The sequence below is a fragment of the Zingiber officinale genome, chromosome 7B (assembly GCF_018446385.1).
Source record: "Zingiber officinale cultivar Zhangliang chromosome 7B, Zo_v1.1, whole genome shotgun sequence".
In the NCBI taxonomy this organism is placed as follows: domain Eukaryota; kingdom Viridiplantae; phylum Streptophyta; class Magnoliopsida; order Zingiberales; family Zingiberaceae; genus Zingiber; species Zingiber officinale.
The window spans coordinates 106,052,447-106,076,466 of record NC_055999.1 but is presented as its reverse complement, the minus strand read 5'-3'; the positions used below and the strand labels follow the sequence as shown (position 1 = coordinate 106,076,466).

Here is a 24,020-nt window from a genome sequence, read left to right as displayed (position 1 = left end):
ATCACGTGGCGTCCATCGGATTCACAGTGATCTCGACCGTTGCTAACCCATCCATGCGCACCCGTTTATTGCTCCAGTCGCCGCTGCCTTGGGATTCCGATCCCGTTAGGGCTTCCTCTCTCCGTCGTCGTTCTGCTCGATCGTCGCCGGGCCTTCACTGGTTGGTCCTCCGCATCACTCTCCTCCTCCGTCTCCGATCCCATCTTCCTAATTTAGCTTTTCTGTCAGATGGTGAAGGTACAAAAACTGAAGAGGAGGATCCAGGAAGTTGCTTCCCTGACTCCGTCAGAGAAGATCAAAAAGAAGGGGAAGAAGAACGAGGAGAATCATCCAAAGGAGAGTAATCCTCCGACATCCTCGACGGCGGACGCTGCTGTGAATTCCGTTGCCAACACCAGCAGGGCGGTGGAAAATGGGAAGAATAAGGAACCTGCCGCAGCCACTCCGGTCGAGAAGAGCTCGGGATTCATCTTTATGTGCAGCAGGAAGACGAAACCCGAGTGCTTCAGCTTCCAGGTATTTGGACTTCCTGGTGGAAAGAAGGAGATTGTGGAGAGGATCAAGACAGGCGCCAAACTGTTCCTCTATGATTTCCAACTGAAGCTTCTGTACGGGGTTTATAAGGCCACCTGCCAGGGTGGGATGAACCTGTCACCGGAAGCTTTCAGAGGCGCCTTCCCAGCTCAGGTAAATAAAGTTGTGGTTTTCTTAGATCTAATCTTCTAGCTTTTTTTCCCCGCAATTATATTCGTTAAATGTATACTTATTGGTGCACAACACTGGTCAGAAGAGTACTGATGGCAGTAAACTTGCTTATCGGAAATGAAGATGAATATCATTCCCATTGCATTTTTTTTCTTCATTAAAATTTTATGGTTGCTATGAGAGGATACTAATAAGTATTACTGCATCGAAGGGCACCATTGTTTCATCATTTAGAGTAGCGAAGTTTGGATCTAGAAACAATTAGAGACAGAACAATGTCACACATAGGCAGCTCAAATCCCTTTTGTAAATGTGATTTTGTTTATTAGATGTCGCTGGGATATCATTTTTTTACAGCATGTTTGCTGTTGAAAAAAAAGAAACACAAAACCCATCTAAAATACTTTTAGCAATCAAGTTTATTAAGAGTAATCAGTCCCTTGATTGTTTGTCTCCTTTTTATGGTGTTTGGGAATTTATGATTAGTAATCAATAAGGTTTTAGGCATATGCAGGCCATATGCTGTTAATGTAGAGATCTTTCGTGAAAAACAATAACATACGCAGCGGAAAAACGATCCCTCTAGAGATCAAACTGAATACTGTATACACATTATTCTACTCTATCAAGATAGAATAGTTACTTTGTTGCGTGAAGGGTACAATCCCGGTAGCAACTTTGATTCGTCGGATCTCAGCGTGATCAGAGTGGCCACGCCTCTTAGGTATCCACATGAGCACGCTCTTCGTTCATCTCATGAATTCAGCCTTCGGAGAAGAACTACCTTCGTTGTGCTACCCACTCTATTGATTCGGCTAAGAGAAGAAGAAGAGGAAGAAGAAGATCAAGAGTCTCTCTAAAATTTCACTTAAAAGGGCCTTTTTATATTCATCCAATGAATACCAAGGGTTTTGCCTTTTGATCTTCTTCCATTAATGATGAATTAATCTTCATTAATCTTCTTAACGGGTTAGATTTAGTATATTGGATTAACCATTACCCAATAAGCCATTAGCCCAATAATCCAATTAGTCTAATCTGTATTCATTTGAGTCTAACTCAATTAGTCAAATTCGGATTAGAATCTTAGGGTTCATCATATTTTAGTCAAACTAAAATATATCCAACTCCAAACTAATATATTTTTCGTGAGTGTCCCAATAGGTTCTCGTAATTTTGGCAATATCTCTAAAATAACATTTTAGTTACATAAACAATGATTGACATCTAGCAATGATGAGCAATGCATTATTGCTACTTAAATGATGGGAATATCGAGATCTAACCTAACCTTTCTATGTCAATTATATTGTATAACATGATTCGTTTATCGTCGATATCTAGATTGATCAACGAGTTATAGACCGTGTCATCCTTTTATCAATTTTTGTGTTTCTTGATCTCCAAGTAGACTCACTTAACCAAATGAGCTCAATATCTCATATTGACTTATTTGAGCATGATCATGCATTTTAGTAGTCCTATTTAATCAAGGGGCCCACAGATATCACTTCCATCATATGAAAGGGATAGATCTCATCTACATCACTCACATCTCTCTGCATAACTTATTGCATACCCAGTACTTTGTTACTGGTGACGTTTGTTGATGCCAAAGTACACAACACCTTATGTAGGGAACAGTAGTAACTTCAGGTCTAAGGACTATTCATACTAATAGTTACTATGAGAATATTTATGACACTTGTAGAACGATCCCTGAAACATTCTCATGACAGGTTTTATGGCGGGTTAATTCAGTACATATTTTCTAATATATATTAAAATCTCGATCCATGACGAGATTTTGGTTCCAGACCAAAACAATACAGCTTCGATATCGTATCGTGTCGTGCAGATATAGTTTGGGTGTTTCTTTAAATTTTAAAAATAAATGTATATTAATTTTATTAATATTTGATTATTAAATATGCTTTATATTTTGAGATGTTCAATTTATATTTTAATATTATCTCATAAGATAATGGCTATTAAATTTGTATAAAAAATATTTTAAAAAATAAGTAAGTCTCAAAATTCAAAACTAAATATAAAATTATAAAATCATTTGAAAAAAGTAAAAAAATTCTAAAACTAATAAAAAAATTTAAATTATTTTTTTAATGTATTTGTAAATTTTCAATTTTAAAAAAATATTTGAAATGTTTAAGAATTATATTTAATTTTAAAATTATTTAAAAATTTAAAATTATTTTATAAAGTATTTATTAATTTTTAAATTTTGAAATGATTTTTAATATTTTATAACTATTATTAATAATAGTTTATTTATAAAAAAGTACATATTTAAAAACTAAAAAATTAATTGAAAAAACAAAAAAAAAATTGCTATTGTAGTGACCCGTAGAGGTCGTCACAGCACCATGGCCCACGCGGAGGGAATATATAAAATTTTATTAAAATTTTTAGAGTTTTAAATAAATTTTTATAGATTTTTTAATGAGATAATTCGATTAGGATTTTAAGAAATATGTTTGACTATCTATTTAAGTTAGAGGTGGATCCATTAAAAATAATAATAACATAGCTAAGAGATAAATAAATAACTAAATAAAATTTATTATATATTTTAGAATTAAAATAAATAAAATATGTAATTAATTATATTTTTATTAGGATTTAATTAAGCCTTTTGGGATTATCCCTATCATAGTTAGGAGTTGATTGCCTAAGTTCAGTTTTAATTTTTAAAAAAACTGTTGACACATTGCGATCTCGGGCACAGCCGTTGGGGTCGCATGACCCCTCCGGCATGGCTACGGGTCACGTGGGCCTTCTGTGGCCACCGCAGGGGTCGTGTGACGCCTCCGCGGTTGTCGCCCGCCCAGCTTGGTGCTAGGTTGTGCCCGTGTGGATCGGCGAACAGAACAAAATGTTTCACCCATTTCGATCGGCTCAACACGATATTTCAATCCTTGGGTTAAAAGACTTCGATTGAGAAATATTTCTTTAGTTTTGGTTTCCCTTAGAGGGAAGGAAAGAAATACTACATAAAGGTAAGACATAGACTTTTTCTTCGTACCATTTCCTTTGAAGGAAGAAATCAGAGAGAGAAATTTATTTAAAACTTTATTTGTTAAGATATGAAAAAAAATATTAATTAGAAGTAGATTTGGATTTTTTTTTTAAAATATTTCAAGGTCAGATTTTCTTTGCATTGCGCACAAGAACATGATATTTTCGCTCAAATCAAATAATCAATCAAAAGTATAATTGGGAAAAACTAAGAGAAGGTTTCCCTAGTCTTTTCTTTCCCCCTCTCTCTCTGTCAAAGAGAACAGATGATTCTCTTAATCACCTTAACTCCCCAGATCCCCTACTAATAACTATTGTGCTGTGAAAGTGAAACCATGAACAACCAGCCTTTCCTCTTAAGAACCCTAAGGGTGAGCTACTTAGCGACAACAGCGACAGGAACATCTACTTAAAAAGCAACCGCGAGGAAAGAAGGAACATAGGTTCAGTTGAGGGACTCAAATTCTTTGTTCTAAAATTGAGCTTCTGTTGTTTTTTTAGCTGTTCTTGAGAGGGTCCAGTGAGGCTCCTTTTTCTGTCCTTTAGGGTCTTCGTTCCCTTATTTGTTTTCCTCACCAGTACTTGAAGGAATGAACTTGAACTCTTTCTCCCCTTAAACGTGAATTAAATAGAAAGAAGGTCGCTCCTTGCAGCCACTGAGTTGGCAAGGGCTTCCTTTTGTGCCAATTAACTTGGTTTCCCCGTGATGAGTTAATATGGTCTTAGACAAGGGATGAGAAATTCTTATTAATGATTTTCCTAATTTGTCACTGGGAAAGTCTTTCAATAACCTTGCTTTTGTTCTCATTTCCTTCCCTTGTAGGAAGCATGCTTATGTTGGTGGCAAAAGCCAACACCCTACACGACTGGTTCCACAGTCATTTGTAGAGAGATAAATTACGGGTGGTTTTGCATTTGAATAGTGACCATTGTATAGGGGAGGGCAAGAACCGGCAAGCATTTCACTATCAGGAATTGACTTCCAGACCTCTTAAACACATGCTTATCTTGTGTCTACATCAGAGGAAGGGAGCCCAAATAGAGGGAAGGGAGATGGGAAAGCAATCATTTCCCTTCTCTACTTTGGTGGAAGAATTTAAAAACTAGGGGAAGAGAAACAAATAATTTGTCCTCTTTTCCCACTTTTGTTTCCTTCCAAAAGTTGGCAGAAGAGGAGACAAAGAGAGAAAAGGGTATTGATAAGACTAATTTAGCTTGCATACCTTGAGAATAGCAAATGTTTCATTTTCTTTTATTTTTCTTCTTTTTCTCTCCTTTCAGGTAGACAACTGTCCCCCCTCTCTTCCTTCTCCTCTTTCCTCTGGATGCTCTTCCTTTCTTTCCCCTCTTCGGCCCCTCAAGTAGAGACAACATTAATCTTCATGAACTTCAGTACTATACCGTACATATAGTTAGGGAATAAACGAATAGTGACTCCTTTAAAATTTGGGTCAGCTCATAGAATCTTTTTTCAAAGATCATCAAGTTCAATACATGTTTCATCGTCAATGTTTCTCAGTCATTGCATTCAGTTTTGTGTCACTAATATCATCACCAAGCATGTCATCACTTTATGCTTTTGTTTGGTATTTTTTTTTATGTAGGAAGTAAGATGCCAATGTTTTTAAAAATAGCCTTAGCAACTATATATGTAGATATCGTAATGATTGTTGATAATCACAATGTTTTCTTTTATTTTAGGGTAAATTTATCAATCTATCAGGTACTATATCCTCTTTTTCAAATTTACTTTCATGAAGTTTTTTGTAATCTATTTGCATCAAATCTATTATTGCATTTAATATCAGTTAATTTTTTGTTAAATGTTGGTGTGACAAAATGACCAATCACTAAATTCGACCTCACCCTCTAAACAACTGTATTGTTATATACAAAAAATCAAGAACCTAAGGCTATCGCACTCCTATCCCTTGTATCCCCTTTGTGCAGCCCCTCTCCGACATCCTAACATTGGCAATCATCCCTCTTCCCCTGACCTTTCATTCACCAAACAAGTATGCCCACTGCTCGTTGCCCTCCTTTCTCAAGCAAGTCTTGGACCTGGAGTTGAGCTCTAAGAACTTGTACTGTGGCTTGTGCTTCATCCTTCTCTTCTCCAAGATCCACCTTTCTAGTTTGAACTCCAAACAATCCTTGCCGTAAATCCCCTCCTTCCTCCCTATGGTGTATATAGACACTTGAATCTTTGTGCCTAGTTTGACTTTATGGTTGTCCGGTATGTTGGCTTGCTGAGCCACCTACTCTTAATGGAAGCGGAGGAAGAACCAGAGCAACTCACACAATAATATGCAAGCACTCCAAATTCAGGGACAAACCATCATCAGAGCTTGATTTCTTCTCGTTTTGAGCTGCACACTTCAGTTCATTGAGAATCTTCCATTCCACTGCTTGATTCTTGAAAGCAACCCAAAGACCAAATGTGCCTATGCTAGCCCCTTCCGGCTAACATAAAGTTCATGGCTGTGTCACAGAACCTATCAACTTCAGTGGACTTTTCATCTTCAGCATCCTCATCATTGTTGTTGATGTAGGGAGATAAAAATCTGTTTTCATTTGCCTTCTGGTTACGATTGAGGCAGGTTCTTATCTGCTATGCTTTTGGCTATGAATTAGTTGATTTCTTCACCTGCAAGATCCAATTCCTTCTCCATGCCAACTTGCAAATGCCTCATCTACTTCCACCACATTGGGGACTTTATCTGCTGGAGAATTAATGCTGCCAATGTTTTTCCCACCGCCTTTGTGAACAAACCTGAGTGAGAGGTAGTACGGGTCGAGTCTAACACCAAGTAGCATGTGATATCGAATGACTGGTATGATGCTCAACGACATTGCAATTCAAGAGAGGGGCTGCATGAGCAGGACAAGAGTGGGCATCAGGATAGGAGTGCATTGGCCTTGAGGTTTATTTTTTAATATCATATGGTTGATTGGAGGGTGAGGTGGCATGTGATTTGTTAAATTTGACAACTGGTCATTTTGCCACATTCACATTCAATAGAGAATTAACAGAAACTTAACACTGCAATAGATTTGATATAATTTATAATATATATGATAGATTAAAAAATTTAAAACTCCGTAAGAGATTTGGAAAAGAAGGCATAATATGTATAGATTTAGAAATTCACCTTCTATATTGAGATAAAATGTTTTATGCTTACTTGTTAATATTACATGATTAATTTGAAGCTACTACTTTTCTGTATTGGAAGAAAATTAATCATTCCAAAATGAGTTTCCAACCATGCATATTCAAGGACTGGATATTAAGGTACTTTCTTTGCAAATAATTTCCAAGGAAAATGTTTTCCTATCATTATATTTTATGTGAATTGTACTAAGCATGGCAATTTTGAGCTCATGCTGGAAAGAGAATTTAAGGAAGAAGAGATGAATGGGCTGGAATCTGAGAGAGCTGCATATGTATGAATGTATGAGATAGAGAGGTGGAGGATCTTAAATGCCTTAATTTTTATAGGTCGAAAAGGGAAAAAAAATGCAGCTTTTCTCTGCCCGTTGTGTAAATCTTCAATAAATTTAAATATTTGAAATAACCAATAGAATCACTCAAAAAGGGGTGATTCACCTATTGGGCTACCTGTCACACCTTGTAAATGAATGACCATTCTTAGAATTATCAATCTCTGGAGCTTTCTGATATAGCCACTGCGGCAGCTGATGTGTTGTTAAAATATGCTGACATCTCAATTTCAGTCTTGCCACAATTGCCTCCATTAACCTGATTTTTTTAGGTATTGTAGTTCCTATTTTTAGAAGTATATTAATTGATATTATAGTTTGTTACTACACAGTGTCTGTTTGCTTTGTTCATATTTCTTGATTAGGATTGCCTATGAAGCTTTCATTTTAATACTTGTACTTCCTAACATATAGTCATCGCAGATCTTCAAATGATTAAAGGTTAACCTCTTAGTGAACAATAAATTTTTATTGTTATATAGCTTTGATTGATCATGATAATGCCGACTCAATTTTTAGCTGGATGCATCAATTCTCATTGAGTACATGCCCATTGCTTCTTCATGTGTTCTTTGGCGTAGGTGAAATTCAAGGTTTATATGGACTGTCAGCCACTTCCCGAGGCTGTATTTAGATCTGCTATTATAGAAAATTATAACAAGGGCAAATTTACTCCTGAGCTTAATTCAAAACAGGTACTTGGAGATCTTGGTCTGTTGTCAGTCATCCAAGATGACAATTTTTGTGTATATAAATATATTTCAAACTTATCATCTTCATCCTGTGCCAATCAAAATGCAGGTTCGTAAATTGTTATCATTGTTTCGTCCTATAAATGAGATATCACAATCAGCACCTTCTCTCCCAAATGTGTCATCATCCACCAAAAATGTGGGTGGGCATATCATGTCTACTAAGTATGTCCAAGATCGTCCTCATCTAGTCCGTTCACTAAATGAGATATCACAATCAACACCTTCTCTCCCAAATGTGTCATCATCCACCAAAAATGTGGGTGGGCATATCATGTCTACTAAGTATGTCCAAGATCGTCCTCATCTAGCTCGTTCGCTTCTTGACGATCGATATAGGTTGGACCATATGCCACATATTGCACCTATCCCACCACATTTGCCTCTTGAAGATACGTTTAGGTTGGATCAACTACCACTTGTCACATCTGATTTACCACTTGAGAATTCGCATAGGTTGGGCCATTTGACACATGGCCCGCCTCATCTGCCCATTGAGGATCCAATTCGGTCGAGCCATTTGACACATGGCCCTCATTTGCCCATTGAGGATCCAATTAGATCGAGTCATTTGCCACATGTAACACCAATGGAGTTGAGATATCTTCGTCAAGCCCATGCAAATGATTCCTATGCTTACTCCGTACAAGCTCCCTCTATAATACCTGCAACCACTCAACATCTATCGAAGGCTACACGAGCTTGCTATGTTGATAATCCTACACGAGGAGAACGGTATGTAATTACTATTGTTTATTTTCGCATCTTTGTGTGTTCACTTCTATTGAAACTATCTATATTTGCATAAATGCACCTTTGATTCGTAGGAATAAGTATTCTACTTCTTATGAAATCTAATGGAATAATTCTTAGCATGTTTGTGTACTAATTGGAGAGGAGCCTTGGCGCAATTGTAAAGTTTCTACCGTGTGACCTAGAGGCCATGAGTTCGAATCATAGGAACAGCCTCTTGCAAAGCAGGGTGAGACTGCGTACAATAGATCCTTCCCGAGTGCCCGCATTGGCAGGAGCTTTGTGCATTGGGCTACTCATTTTTTATGTTTGTGTACTAATTATGGATAACTAATCTTCATAGAATTGATATATTTTTTGTTATCCTTCCTAAGTATTCCTTTCACCATTTCAAAGGATAATATTGATACTATATTTTATTTTCCAAGGAATACAAATATCAAGTAGATTGGATGAGTTGGGGTGATTGAACTAGTCCAATGAACCAAGAGGGACTAGATGGGTCATGCGAGTGAGTTGGACAAGCCGACAACTTGAGTAGATTAAATAGACTAAGTGGATTTAATGTACTAGATTGGTGGAATAAGATGGACGAGTTGAGCAGCTAGAAAGAACATACAAAATGTATGAATTGAACGAACTGCAGGGAACCACATAAGTGAATTAAACAAGCCAAGCCAGTTGAACAAGCTAGATGGATTACATGAGGCTGGCAAATCATGCGAGTTGACCAATAGATGAGTTAAGCCAACAAGGCAAGATAAGCAGGTCAAGTGGGCCATGCAGGCTACAGCTAGCTAACAAAACTAGATAAGAGAACTAATTTTGTAGGCTAGCAAGCGTGAGTCATAAATAACTATGAAAAAGTATACATTCTAATAAAAGTGTAATTTGTTGATTATTTAACTATTATGTTGCATTCTTATTTGTTCAATTTTCACTTTTGATCTCAACCTATGTCACCTATATAGCATGAAGGAGTTCTAGCATGTGACCTTTGTCATGGTCATCTATTATTGTGACCTTGAGGTCGCAATGGGCTTTTTTAAGATTGCATTGATTATTCTTTAAGAGGTCAAATTAAGTAGAGGTTCTTTTAAGATTGCATTGAGGGGCGGATCTAAAATATGACATTTGAAGACGTTCTAAGATGTCATTAATGGGCTTTTTTAAGGTTTCGTAATATGTAATTGCTCTTTATGTTAAAAGAACAATTATTTGGAAGGTAACAAGTCTTATAATCAAAGGGACCAATTTTAATGAAGTCTTTAAAGTTAGGTTATATGGTTAAATTAAAAGTTCGATGATTTTAGGTGAGGTAGTAGCTATTGATGCTGTTTTCAAATTGTTACTTCCTAATAATATACCTCCCTTTCAGCTTGAATTTTTATATTTTTGTTTTGTGAAATTTTGTGATCACAGTAGGATTTATGATATGGCTGCAAAATTGAATCAAAACCGAGATAGAATCTGAATGAATTGATAAGCAAATGGATAATTATCTCACACAAAAATCTCACATAGAGAATCAGAGAAGTAGAAATTTTATTACTTGAAAAATGATCAATTCATCGAAACACTAAAACAGAATTAACTCTTATGAAACTTGGAAACAGATATTGAATATTAGTAAACACAATTATCCCACAACTACTAAATCGAAAGATTCTCTTACCAAACTAAAAGTTAGCTATCTTTTTGACGCCAAATAAATAATTACTCAAATTAAAATTAAAATTGATTATTTTTCTTGTTTCCATTATTTTCTCCTATGCCACCTGACTTCTTATAGGTGAGAAATTGGTCCACTTTATTTGTCTTCTAAATCTTTATATTTTTTCCCCTTCTAGGTACCTTTAGTGTAGGGTGAAGATGATATCCTCACCTGCACAATCGTCACAAGGTTGAAATTTACAATGTTGAGGATGAATCCACTAGGAAACTACCCATCACAAAGTCAACATAATAGACAGGGCCACAGGGGCTTAAATTTCTCTTTCCAAGTTAGCATATTCCTCAAATTCAAAAATTGAATTAGTGTTAAAATAATTTGACATGATACACAACCAAACATTATAATTAATTTCCTAGATAATGTGACTTAAGTGATTGAACATCATACTCCTAAAGTAGATGATATGAATCAATCTGAATTTATGAATGTGATGATTTATTGCATCATTAGGTACTTTATAATAATAATAATAATTAATCAGTGCAATTTCATTCCTAATATCCATGCGTCTTTTGTATCATCTTAGTAGATAACTCATTGTGACAATGAGTGGTAGACATCTCACTGTGACGATCAGCAGTTTACATTCTCATTGAATTTCTAACATATATCCACTAATAAATCAATGGGTTTACTGTCTTGTTATCGATACTGTGGTGCCTATGTAAACTCTCAAACTGGGGTTAGTATTTTTTCACATTTTTATTTTAGGTTTATAAATTTATATAGTTAACCCTTGAAATCTAGTGGACTATGTTTCTTGATCAGTGTTCATTTCACCTCAAGCTATGTGGAATGAATTTTGGCTCCAAACTATTTCACTCAAAACTGGGTAAGCAGAGGGGCAATCTAAGTTGATAAGAAAGTGGCAACAAAACCTTTATGGCAACTGTGCTTGTTTGTGCTCATTCTCCTAGGGAAACTGTGCTTTTACACTTTTCTAGTGGTAACATTGTGTCCAACTCACAGTCTTCGCAGTGCAAGTGGTGTTGGGTTTTGGGTGGTGGTCAGATTGTAAGTGGCAGTGGAGGTCGAGGCAACTGGACAAGAAATAGGCTGGCTCAGGTTGTTGTGCTGGCGCAAGTTTTAAATTGCCAATTAAAGTCCTTCATTGGCAATTGTAAAGATTATATTTTGAAGCTTGCTACTAGAATTGACAATAGGCCTTGGTACTAATTCCAATTAAAACCATCCCAGTGTCTGTTATTGTTTATTGTATTGAATGTTCATGAATTGCTCAACATCATCTATTTCTTATCACAAGGAGAGTATCCATGTTTACCTGGGCCGTCCCTGGAATTTCCAGGAATAAGAGTTTGGATGTGTAGTTTGTGGTCTGGTACTCTGTAGCATGAATACACCAGAGTTTGTTCAATTACTAGATTGCTTTGATTCATAATATATTTTTTTTATTCTCATGTTGTGCAATTTATAAGTAGCAGAAATGTTCATTTTGGTGCTGAGTTGTCTTCTAGCCCAATGACATTATTGTAATTATCTTCATTCGCACTGCTACTGAGTTGTGTTTATCAATGCCCAACTAATATTGTTCAATGCCAGTCTTGTGTACAGGTTAGTTCCTGAGAGGATTCCGGCTACAGAGGGAGAGACCCTTTCAAATCCTGAGCAGAGGATCTATGAACGAGTCATGAACCACCGAGTGGCAGGATATGAAGATCCAAATGTACCAAGCAGGGTTGCGACTGTGGAGACTGTGCCTGTTTCTTCCCGCTACGTGTTTCCTGGGACTGCCACTGTGTATCGCTCGTAGTCGCATGGAGAACTTCTAAGATGTTGTAATGGTTAACTGCAGGAAGACAGGATTTTGAATATCTGGCATGTAGCTTTTGCCTTGGAGGGATAAGTTCCTAGAACCTCAATCTTTTTAAACACTTTGCATTTGGTAGTTAATTAGGGCTGGTACTTTTAACATTTACTATGTCGTATCAGCTCGCTCCTATTTGCTTGTTTTGTTTTTCCAAGTAGAATTTGAATTCAATCAATATGACAGTAAACATTCGTTCTGTTTCATTTCGAGTTGTGATAATGGATCTTGATCGTAATGAGATTGTATGGGTGCTATGTTGGTGCCTACGAGTAGCGTTGGTTGGCACTGCTCGTGGAGGAACCTTGAGGAAGGACTCTATGAAGAACCTATGACAAGTTGAGGAAGGAATAAGAAACCCGGGCTGAGGCTGCATGTTGAAAGAGGAAGAAGGGTCCTTTGTTGCTCGAGAACCATCTTTAGAAGCTGTGTATCTCAGTGAGAAGGAAGCTCAATGCTACTCAAGTTGGGCATATTCTGTTGTTGTAGCAACAAGTGATTATTGAGTTAGTTTATAACTGACTGTTAAATGATTGGAGGTGGAAAAAGTTTTTTTTCTGAAAAATATGTATCCTTTAAAAATTGATCCCCCTCATATCCTGCTATTGTGCCACAGCTGACAACACTTGGTGCAGAATTGTAAATTTACGTGGTAAGCACGAAGGTCCTAAGATGTTTACCCACGGACAGGGATCCTGTTCCAGGATTCCTGGACCGTACTCATTCATTGATGGGTAGACGGTAGATGGAGAGCTTCAATTTTTTAGCGTGTAATCTTTTGTTTATAGTCGTAACCTCTTTATATAGGAGCTCAGATCAATGGATAGCGATCGTTTAATGATCATTATTTGTCAGTTGTAAAACATCAATGTTTCACTCGGCTACCTTAATTTTTAATTTAATGCATCTATTATACCCTTAAATAAACAGCAAAAAGTTTATGTAGTAAAATGTTGGTTGTTTCACTTGGGCAAATTTTGTCTCGACCGGTTCGGCATTCGGCGCTCATAGGTCGTGCTCACACACGAATCTGTAGGACCGTTGGCGGCCGGATATAAGGGGGGTTGAATAGCCTGCAAAGTAAAAGAACACCCTTCTCGAACTCTCAACAGAACACTTGCATAAAAGTAATAGCAGAAAGTAAATAAATAAAAAAAAACGAGGCACACCGGGATTGACTTGGTTACAACTGGGGAGGTTGTTAGTCCAAGGAAGATGATCGTACTTAAAAACTCTTTCAGACGAAGAAGCCTCATATAACGATGAAGCACAAAGGAAAGAAGCTAAACTACAACTGAGAGCGCACAAGTGTTGAAATTATAATTTCTGAGTTGTTGTGAAAGTTTCTGGACCAAGGCTATATTTATAGCCTTGGTCGGGGCGCCTGAGGGTTCTGGGCGCCCTGGGGGGATAAAACTTTATCCCCCAACGTCCAGATCGCATTTGACGCGATCTGGCCAACTTTTCAGGTTCGGGCGCCCGGAAGGGTTTCGGGCGCCTCGGGCAAGTCCGGGCGCCCCGGACCTTGAAGTCAACTCTGGTTGACTTTTTCGGTTTGGGTCCTTTGCTCCGGCTCTGCTCGCCTCGGTCCGGATCTTCTACTCCGGATTCGCTCGCTTGGGTGATCTCTGCCATCCGGAAAAGGGCTCACCCGAACCCAAGTTCCGGTCTTCTCGAGTGGGCTTCCACTCCGGCTTCTCGTCCCTCGGAATCGCTGTGTACTTCCTTCTCGTCCGCCAGCGTACTCATCCGCAGTCTTCGTCCCTTGGTCGCACCCCGTGCCGACCTTCTCGCTAGCTGCGTCTCTTGCTCCCCGAGCAATCTTCCGCTCCGGCTTTCATCCCTCGGAACCACCGCACGCTTCCTTCTCGTCCGCCGATGTACTCTTCCGCAGCGCCTCGTACCTCGGACGCACCGCGTGTCGTCCTTCTCGCTAGCTGCGTCTTTCGCTCGATTACCTGTGCTCCTAAGCTCCTACACACTTAGACACAAGGTTAAAAATACACAGGACCTAACTTAACTTGTTGATCATACCAAAACAACATTGGGGTTCCAACAATCTCTCTCTTTTTGATGTGAGCAACCCAAGTTAAGCTAGGGTAAAAAATAGATTAAAAATAAATAAATAAAACTAACTTAATTTGCAATTTAAGTGCAAAAAGATAGAAAAAATTATTTTTGGTCTATCTCCCCCTAGATTTATACTTTTCCTCTCCTCCTTTGATCACATAAAAAAATGAGGTTTGCAAGAAAAATCTAAGGGTAATACTTAGAAAATTTTGAGACTTAAAATTTTTTCACAGAAACCGTCTCTAAGTAAAAACAACTTTCTAAGAATATTTTCTAAGTGAAATTATAAGTAAAAGAATTTTAAAAAAAATTCTGACGTAGACAACTTTGTAAAAGATATTTTTGAAAATTCTAAGTAAAAAATATCAAAGAAGTTTTCTAAGTTAAATAATTTTTCATAAAAATTTTGAAAGATTTGTTAAAAATTATTTTTGAAGACTTTTCTAAGAATAAAATTTTAATTAGAAATTTCTAACTTCAAAAATGTTTTTGAAAAAAAAATGATTTTTGAGATTTTTTTTTTAAAAAAATTATTTGAATAATTTTTTAAAGTATTATTTAAATTCAACCTTAATGTTTTTTATCAGAAAGTTAATTAAATATTTTATTTCAATATTTTGGCTTCTAGGTCGTGGCTAGGCACTAGGCTTTCTTGGTTATTGGAGCAACAACCACTTCCTTAGACAAAGTTTCATAAAGAAATTCACTATTTAATTTTCTCGCTGAAAGCGCTAATTTCGATTTAAAATTTAGGCTAAGCAAGATTTAGGAACCCAATAAAGGTTCCAGCCTACTGGGCTAACCAAATATTTCTTAGAAACATATTTTCTTAAAATATTCCTAATCTGTCCCTGGTGATATCTATAATACCAATTCAAATTTTTAAATTTTCTAAAGGTAGATAAGCATGCATAGTTTTTCAAATTATCTACTTGAATTTTCAGATATTTATTTTCTGATTTCAATTTCTCATTTTCTAATTTTGATTTGTCTAATTCTTCTAAGGGATAAGACTTAGCTAGAATTACTTTTAAATTTTTATTTTCATTTTCTAATTTACAGCAATCTTTTGTTAGAAGTTTAACGAACTTAAACATTTTGTCGGGAGGAAGAGATCGTACCCGACTTACCTTATCGATCTCATTGTCTGTTTCTCCCCTTGAACTGCTGCTTTCTTCCGACGTGGCTCCCCCTTCATCGATGCTTTTGATGCTCATTTCGGAAGAGTTTGACTCGCAGTCATCGTCTTGATGACTTGCCATTAGAGCAAGTTCGGAGAATGCCTAGACTTCCGACTCTGACGACGTATCATCCCACGTCGCCTTTGTTGGGACCGAAAATGTAGCTAGAGGGAGGGGGGTGAATAGCTCGGCGCGATCTCGTGCTCGTCGTTGCTTGTTTCTTCAAGATGATAGCAGCGGAAAATACAAGAGAACAACACAACAACGCTAACTCTAGGGATTTACTTGGTATCCACCTCAAGAAGAGGTGACTAGTCCAAGGATCGATACACTCACGCACCCTCCACTATGTAAACACTCCTTTTCGGTAACTACCGAAGGCGAAGAAGCCTTACAAGCTCTCAATACAAGAAGAAAGGAAAGGGAAACAAAATACAATAAGATCTTACAAGTTTGCACAAGAAACCCTAACCCTAACTTCTTCCTCGCCTCTTAACTTGGAAGTGCACCAGCACAAGCCTCCAAGAATCTTCAAAAACTGGCGGTGAGAACTCTGTGGAGAAGCTGTGGAATCGTTGGTGTCGCTGGAGAAGAAAGCCAAGAGAGTTCTACCGACGAAATCACACGCCAACGTCTTTATCCAGCGCCAACGGTCGAATCCCAATCGATTGGATTTCTCCCGATCGATTGGGGAGGCTTTGGATCGATCGGTCAGTCGATCCAGAGTGCCTATGTGCTCTCGGGAATTGCCTGGATCGATCAGCCGATCGATCCACGACTTATCTCGAGAAATCGTAGCTCCCAATCGATCGGCTGATCGATTGGAGGCTCTGAATCGATCGACCAATCGATCCAGAGCTATTCTGTGCGATCGCGAGCTTCTCCCAATCGATCCACTGATCGATTGGGAGGAGGCTTGTCGCGGGGACTCACCCAATCGATCAGTCGATCGATCGGGCATGAGCCAATCGATCGGCTGATCGATCCAGCTCATGGTTTTTGCCCAAAACCAAGTCCAAAGTCCCCTAAACCAACATCCGGTCAACCATGACCTGTTGGTACATCATGCCTAGCATCCGGTCACCCTCGACCTGCTAGGACTCCCTCACCAAGTGTCCGGTCAATCCATTTGACCCACTTGGACTTATCTCCACCAGGTGTTCGATCAACCTTGATCCACCTGGATTTTCCTTGCCTGGCTTCACTCACCAGGACTTCCCTTCTGCCTAGCTTCACTCACTAGGACTTCACATCTGCCTGGCTTCACTCACCAAGACTTTCATTCTGCCTAGCTTCACCCACTAGAACTTCTCATCTGCCTGGCTTCACTCACCAGGAGTTTCCTTCTGCCTAGCTTCACTCACTAGGACTTCTCATCTGCCTGGCTTCACTCACCAGGACTTTCCTTCTGCCTAGCTTCACTCACTAGGACTTCTCATCTGTCTGGCTTCATTCACCAGGACTTTCCTTCTGCCTATTTTCACTCACCAGGACTTCTCATCTGCCTGGCTTCATTCACCAGGACTTTCCTTCTGCCTAGCTTCACTCACTAGGACTTCTCATCTGCCTGGCTTCACTCACCCGGACTTTCCTTCTGCCTAGCTTCACAGTTAGGACTTTCACCTGGCTTCACTCACCAGGATTTTCCAGTCAAGTATTCAGTCAACCTTGACCTACTTGACTCTCCTTCACAATCTCCCCACATGAACAATTGCACCTGCAATCTCCATGTATTGTCAAATATCGAAACTCAAACATCAAGACTCGAGCTTAAACCAATTCAAGCTTAGTCAACCAGGTCAACCTTGACCTAGGGAATCTTGCACCAACAGCCTTTAGGGCCTTTCGCTTTTGGATAGGCTTCTTACCCTTCTCCTTGTCCTTGTCCTTGTTCTTCAGCTTGGGGCAGTTGTCCTTGACATGCCCTTCTTCGTCGCAGTGGTAGCAACGGATTGTCCTTTTCTTTTTCCCTTGTGGATGGTTAGTAGATCTAGAATTACAGAGTTTCTTGAATCTTCTTACCATCATTGTCATTTCCTCATCGTTGAGAGAAGATTCCGACTCAGGTTAGTCTCTCGAAGCTTTGAGGGCGACATTATTCTTGGGCTCCTTCATTCCTACACATCTTGACTCATGCACTTCGAATGTTGAAAAGAATTCTTCTAATGAATTTTTTCTAAATCTTTCGAAATGTAAAAGACATCTACTAGTGATGCCCAATTTGAATTTCTCGGAAACGAATTTAATGCGTACCTTAGCGAATCTCGGTTACTTACCTTCTCTCCGAGATTCGACAGTCCGGTGATGATCTCTTTGATTCTTGAGTGCAGATGCGCAACTGTCTCATTTTCCCCAAGTCGCAAGCTGGTGAGCTGATTGCGAAGTAGATCTCTTTTGGGGAGCTTGGCTTCGGACGTTCCTTCGTGCAGCTCGAGGAACTTCTCCCAAAGTTCCTTTGCCGAGTCGTAGTTTCCGATTCGATTGACTTCTTGTGGCGGAAGAACACTTAACAGATGATATTCTGCTTTGCCGTTCGCCACGTACTCAGCCTGCTCCTTTTTCATCCATTGATTTTTTTTCCTTACCCTCTGGAGCTACAAAGTCAAATTCCATTGTTAAAATTAATTCAAAATATGTTGTGAAAAATACCTGCATCAGTTTTTTCCAGGTTGTGAAATCCCCTTTGTATTTCGGCGGGTGGATGCTTGGTCAGGCCATTATCTTTGCTTCGATTGGCGGTTAGTCCTCCTGAAGCGCCTCGGCTCTGATACCACTTGTAGGACCATTGGCGGTGTTGGTTAGTCCTAGGAAAATCGTACCGGTTCCACTGTATAAAAATTTTGTACAAGTGTCGAACCTTTCCTTAAATAACCTATTGTGTTCTTTAGAAGTTAAATTAGGAATCGCAGACGGAACTTAACATCATTGATTCCAAATTTAACTTATCTGTTCTTAATGGTTCAGATTTGAATCGCAAGCGGAACTTAACACTATTGATTCAAATCCACCTATGTTATTAATTCCATTAAATATTAATTTTTAAAATTGGCTTCCAGGACTGCATGGCGAGGTACATGACCTTCTTGGATATGGGAGCAACCACCACCGCCTAGACAAAGCCTTTTAAGAAAAGCTAATATTTAATTTCCTTAAATAACTCTAGGTTAACCAAAAAGAACAATCGAATCACAAATTCGACAAAGTAAAAAAAACACAAACTCGAAAACAAATTCGAAAAACTCTAGAATCATATACCTCTTGTGTTTGGTATTTCCAAAAATAACTATACAAAGAAAACTAGTATGATACGGAAAACAATTACTATTTATACCTTTCTTTGTAAGCAAAAATAACCTCTTGATCTTCTATCGTATTCCTCTTCTAACCTCGGACGTTGTGTGGGCAACGATCTTCCGAGTTGAGAACCATCAAGCACCTTCTTCTTCCTTCTAGGTTTCGGCCACCAAGAGCTCCTCCAAAGATGAAGAGGTTCGGCCACCACCAAGCTCCAAGGGATGCTAGAAATATCGCCTCCTTTTCTCTCCTTCTCCAAGCAAGATCCGGCCACCACAAGGACTCCAAGGAAGAGATGAGGTTCGGCCACAAGATGAAGAAGAGAGAAAGAGGAGGGGCCGGCCACACCCAAGGAGAAAAAGAGAGGAGAAAAATAATAGAGTCGTTAGCCATGAAGACACCTCTACCCCCTCTTTTATAATCCTTGGTCTTAGCAAATAAGGAAATTTTAATAAAAATTTCCTTAATTCTTTTGCCATGAAAAAGGAAAAATTAATTTTCTTTTTCCAAATTACTTGGCCGGCCACCTATTTCCCCAAAACAAGGAGAGTTTTAATTAAAACAAAAATTAAAACTTCCTAATTTGTTTCCGGAAATTTATAAAAATTTCTCCAATAATTTTTCCCTTCATGGTGGATTATAAAAAGAAAATTTTATAAATTAAAATCATTCTTTTAAACATGTGGATAATTTTCAAAAAGGAAAGTTATTTCTAAAAATTAAAATCTCCTTTCAATCTACAAATAAGGAAAGATATCAAATCTTTTCTTAATCTTTTGTAGAAACTTATAAAAGAGATATTTAATTTTTAAACTCTCTTTTAAATCATGAACATGGTTAAAAAAGAAAAATTTTCTCAAAATTAAAATCCACCTTTCAATCTACAAATAAGGAAAGATTTCAAATCTTTTCTTAATCTTTTGTAGAAAGCTATAAAAGGAGAGATTTAAATTTCAAACTCTTTTTTAAAACCATGATATCCACATAAGAAATAATTTTAATAAAAAACCCTTTTTAATATGATGTGGTCGGCCACCTAAGCTTGGGCTCCAAGCAATTGGCCGGCCACCTTAAGGCTCAACCTTTAGGCTTGGCCGACCCTAAGCTTGAGCTTCAAGCTTGGCTTGGCCGGCCCCTATAGGTTGGGTAAGAAGGTGGGTATGTGGTGGGTATAAATCTCTATATACAAGAGGCTACGATAGGGACCGAGAGGAGGAATTGGTTTTGGTCTCCCGATGAAATTAAGCTTCCTGTGTTCGCCCCGAACACACAACTTAATTCCATCAATAATAATTCATTACACTAAAGAATTATTATTGAACTACCGCACCAATCCCAAATTACATTTTGGGCTCCTTTTTATTATGAGTGTGTTAGTCTCCCTGTGTTTAAGATGTCGAATGTCCACTAATTAAATGAGTTACTGACAACTCACTTAATTAATATCTTAGTCCAAGAGTAGTACCACTCAACCTTATCGTCATGTCGGACTAAGTCCACCTGCAGGGTTTAACATGACAATCCTTATGAGCTCCTCTTGGGGACATTATCAACCTTGATCACTAGGACACAGTTTCCTTCTATAATCAACAACACACACTATAAGTGATATCATTTCCCAACTTATCGAGCTTATTGATTTATCGAACTAAATCTCACCCATTGATAAATTAAAGAAATAAATATCAAATATATGTGCTTGTTATTATATTAGGATTAAGAGCACACACTTCCATAATAACTAAGGTCTAGTTCTTTTATCAAGTCAGTATAAAAATAACTTACCTAAAATAGTCCTACTCAATACACTAAGAGTGTACTAGTGTAATTTATTAGTCAAGATAAACTAATACCTAATTACACTACGACTATTCCAATGGTTTGTTCCTTTCCATCTTAGTCGTGAGCTACTGTTTATAATTTATAAGGTGTTGATAACATGATCCTCTGTGTGTGACACCACACACCATGTTATCTACAATATAAATTAATTGAGTAACTACATTTATCATAAATGTAGACATTTAACCAATGTGATTCTTATTTCTAGATAAATGTTTATACCAAAAGCTAGGCTTTTAGTATACACTCTAACAGGCGGCCGGTTAGAAGGGGGGTTGAATAGCCTGCAAAATAAAAGAACACCCTTCTCGAACTCTCAACAGAACACTTGCATAAAAGTAATAGCAGAAAGTAAATAAATAAAAAAAATGAGGCACACCGGGATTGACTTGGTTACAACCGGGGAGGTTGTTAATCTAAGGAAGATGATCGTACTTAAAAACTCCCTCAGGCGGAGAAGCTTCGTACAATGATGAAGCACAAAGGAAAGAAGCTAAACTACAACTGAGAGCGCACAAGTGTTGGAATTACAATTTCTGAGTTGTTGTGAAAGTTTCTGGACCAAGGCTATATTTATAGCCTTGGTCGGGGCGTCTGAGGGTTCTGGGCGCCCTGGGGGGATAAAACTTTATCCCCCAATGTCCAGATCACGTTTGACACGATCTGGTCAACTTTTCAGGTCCGGGCATCCGGAAGGGTTCCGAATGCCCCAGGCAGGTCCGGACGCCCCCAACTGTTCCGGGCACCCCGGACCCCGAAGTCAACTCTGGTTGACTTTTTCGGTCCGGGTCCTCTGCTCCAGCTCTGCTCGCCTCGGTCTGGGTCTTCTACTCTGGATTCGCTCACTTGGGTGACCTCTATCATCCGGAAAAGGGCTCACCCGAACCCAAGTTCCCGTCTTCTCGAGTGGGCTTCCGCTTCGGCTTCTCGTCCCTCGGAATCGCTGCGTGCTTCCTTCTTGTCCACCAGCGTACTCATCCGCAGTCTTCGCCGCTCGGTCGCACCCCGTGCCGACCTTCTCTCTAGCTGTGTCTCTTGCTCCCCGAGCAATCTTCCACTCCGGCTTTCGTCCCTCGGAACCATCGCACGCTTCCTTCTCGTCCGCTGGTGTACTCTTCCGCAGCGCCTCGTACCTCGGATGCACCGCATGCCGTCCTTCTCGCTAACTGCGTCTTCCGCTCAACTACCTGTGCTCCTAAGCTCCTGCACACTTAGATACAAGGTTAGAAACACACAGGACCTAACTTAACTTGTTGATCACACCAAAACAACCTTGGAGTTCCAACAGAATCAACTTGGTTTAGTGAAATCCGGGCTCTGGATTTGCACCCCCTGCGCACCCACGCGTGAGAGAGTCTTTCCCCATGCATTTGTCCACATCATCAATGCATGTGAATCAATACAAACCAACCAATATGCATTAAAACTCCCAATGTGGGACAAAAGTCACATTCACAATGGAGCTTCATGCCTCTTCCACCTCTTCTCCATTCACATATATCCAACAATCCCCCACACGAATCGAGATAGAGTATGTGATAGCATTTAGCAGTTGAGCCCAGTATAGGACAAGTAAATTTTATCCTTTGAACTTTGCCTTGTCAAGATCTGTTTGCTTACTGGTTGACAGTAGACGTGATGTCCTTGAACTATTTTGCCGTCTGTATAAGCATTGACATATCTCACCCAAGACTCTCCCTGATACAACTCATTTCTCATTAGTATGTTCATTCTTGGCAATGAATACGACTGATTTTGTGAGAAGTTCTAAGAATTGTGTTTCCAATTCTTTTCGAAGCGGCTCCACTTCTTTCTCATATAGGTGATCTCTTAAGAGTATTCCACATTACTCTTCTTAGACTATTAAAAGTCGTGTACTTAACCTCCATCTTTCACTGATTTATTAGGTCATTCTCCCACAGTAAGCAACTTTATCGTTACAATTAGGTTGTCTCTTTGAACCTAGTTCTTAGGATCTCCAGTCTGCATAGGTTAGGTTTCCTTTGCACCAATACTTCTTGTTAGCATCAAACTCATCCCTCGCGATGAGCTTGCAACTAACTCTCTGTTTAACCCCTTAGTTAACGGATCTACTAAGTTATCCTTTGACTTCACATAGTCAACAGCGATAACTCCTGTTGAGAGTAGTTGTCTAATGGTATTATGTCTACGACGTATATGTCTAGACTTACCATTATACAGATGGCTATATACCCGACCGATTGCTGATTGACTATCGCAATATATGCAAATTGTTGGTACATGTTTTGGTCATCTCGGAATATTTTCTAAGAATTGCCCTAGTCATTCAACCTCTTCACCACATTTATCAAGAGCTACAAACTCATATTCTATCGTAGATCTGGTTATTATCGTTTGCTTAGAAGATTTCTAGGATATAGCTGCACCTCTAAGAGTGAATACATATCCACTCGTAGACTTAGAGTCTTTTATATCAGATATCCAACTTGCATCACTGCATCCTTTGATCACAGCAAGATATCTCATATAGTGCAGTTCATATTCACGAGTATACCTCAAGTACCTCATGTAGGGAATCGGTGGTCGGCTTGAAGGGGGGTTGGATAGACGACACCCCCAAATACTCGCTTCCTACACTTGTTAGTTTGCGCAGCAGAAATACAAACTAATATGAATACAAAGAAAGCTAAAGACAAGAAAGAAATCAAACCAAGCTACACAATCATTTAACGTGGTTCGGAGATTGCTTGCTCCTACTCCACGGCGTGTCCTTTGGGTGGGCAATCCCTATCCGTCGGTGGATTAGCCCCCAGCAAACTCTGGCTATTTCAAGTCGCTCCTTGTGGGTGGAGAAACCTCACCACAACACCAACCAAGACTCTTGAGACTAGTAGACTACTAATTAGGATTTACCACCACTAATTTCGTCAACCTTAACCAAGCTCCCAAGGCTTGGTTATATAGGTCACGGGTTGAAAACTCCACCTACCAGTCGACTGCCAAAACCATTAGTTGACTGCCCTCTTGTGGAAATTTGACCGTTACATCCCAACGGCTCGATACCAGTCGACTGCTAAAAGTAGCAGTCGACTGCTCCACACTGGTCGAGTGAACAGAAGCATTTTGTTCGCTCCCAGTCGACTGCTACAGTGCTGCTACAGTACTGCTGCAGTAACTGCTATAGTAAAATCCTAAACCTAGGATTTTACCCTGAGTATAATCTCTCATGTACTCGTTGTTGGTGCAACCTTAGGTCAAGGTTGACCTGGTTGACCTGACTCGAGTTGACCTGACTCGAGTTGTATTTTGATGTTTGACTTAGGAAGATTCTTGGTGCAACC

At 38.9% G+C, this 24,020-nt stretch overlaps 1 protein-coding gene across 1 annotated transcript; it reads left to right on the top strand.

Moving 5' to 3' along the window:
• The first annotated feature begins 1 nt into the window (after position 1).
• Positions 2-12,516, top strand: LOC122006733. Its single transcript, XM_042562338.1, has 5 exons — positions 2-160; positions 229-687; positions 7,827-7,940; positions 8,047-8,732; positions 12,046-12,516. Exons 2-5 carry the CDS (start codon positions 229-231, stop codon positions 12,254-12,256), a joined length of 1,470 nt encoding a protein of 489 aa, XP_042418272.1. The 5' UTR covers positions 2-160; the 3' UTR covers positions 12,257-12,516.
• The last annotated feature ends 11,504 nt before the right edge of the window (positions 12,517-24,020 follow it).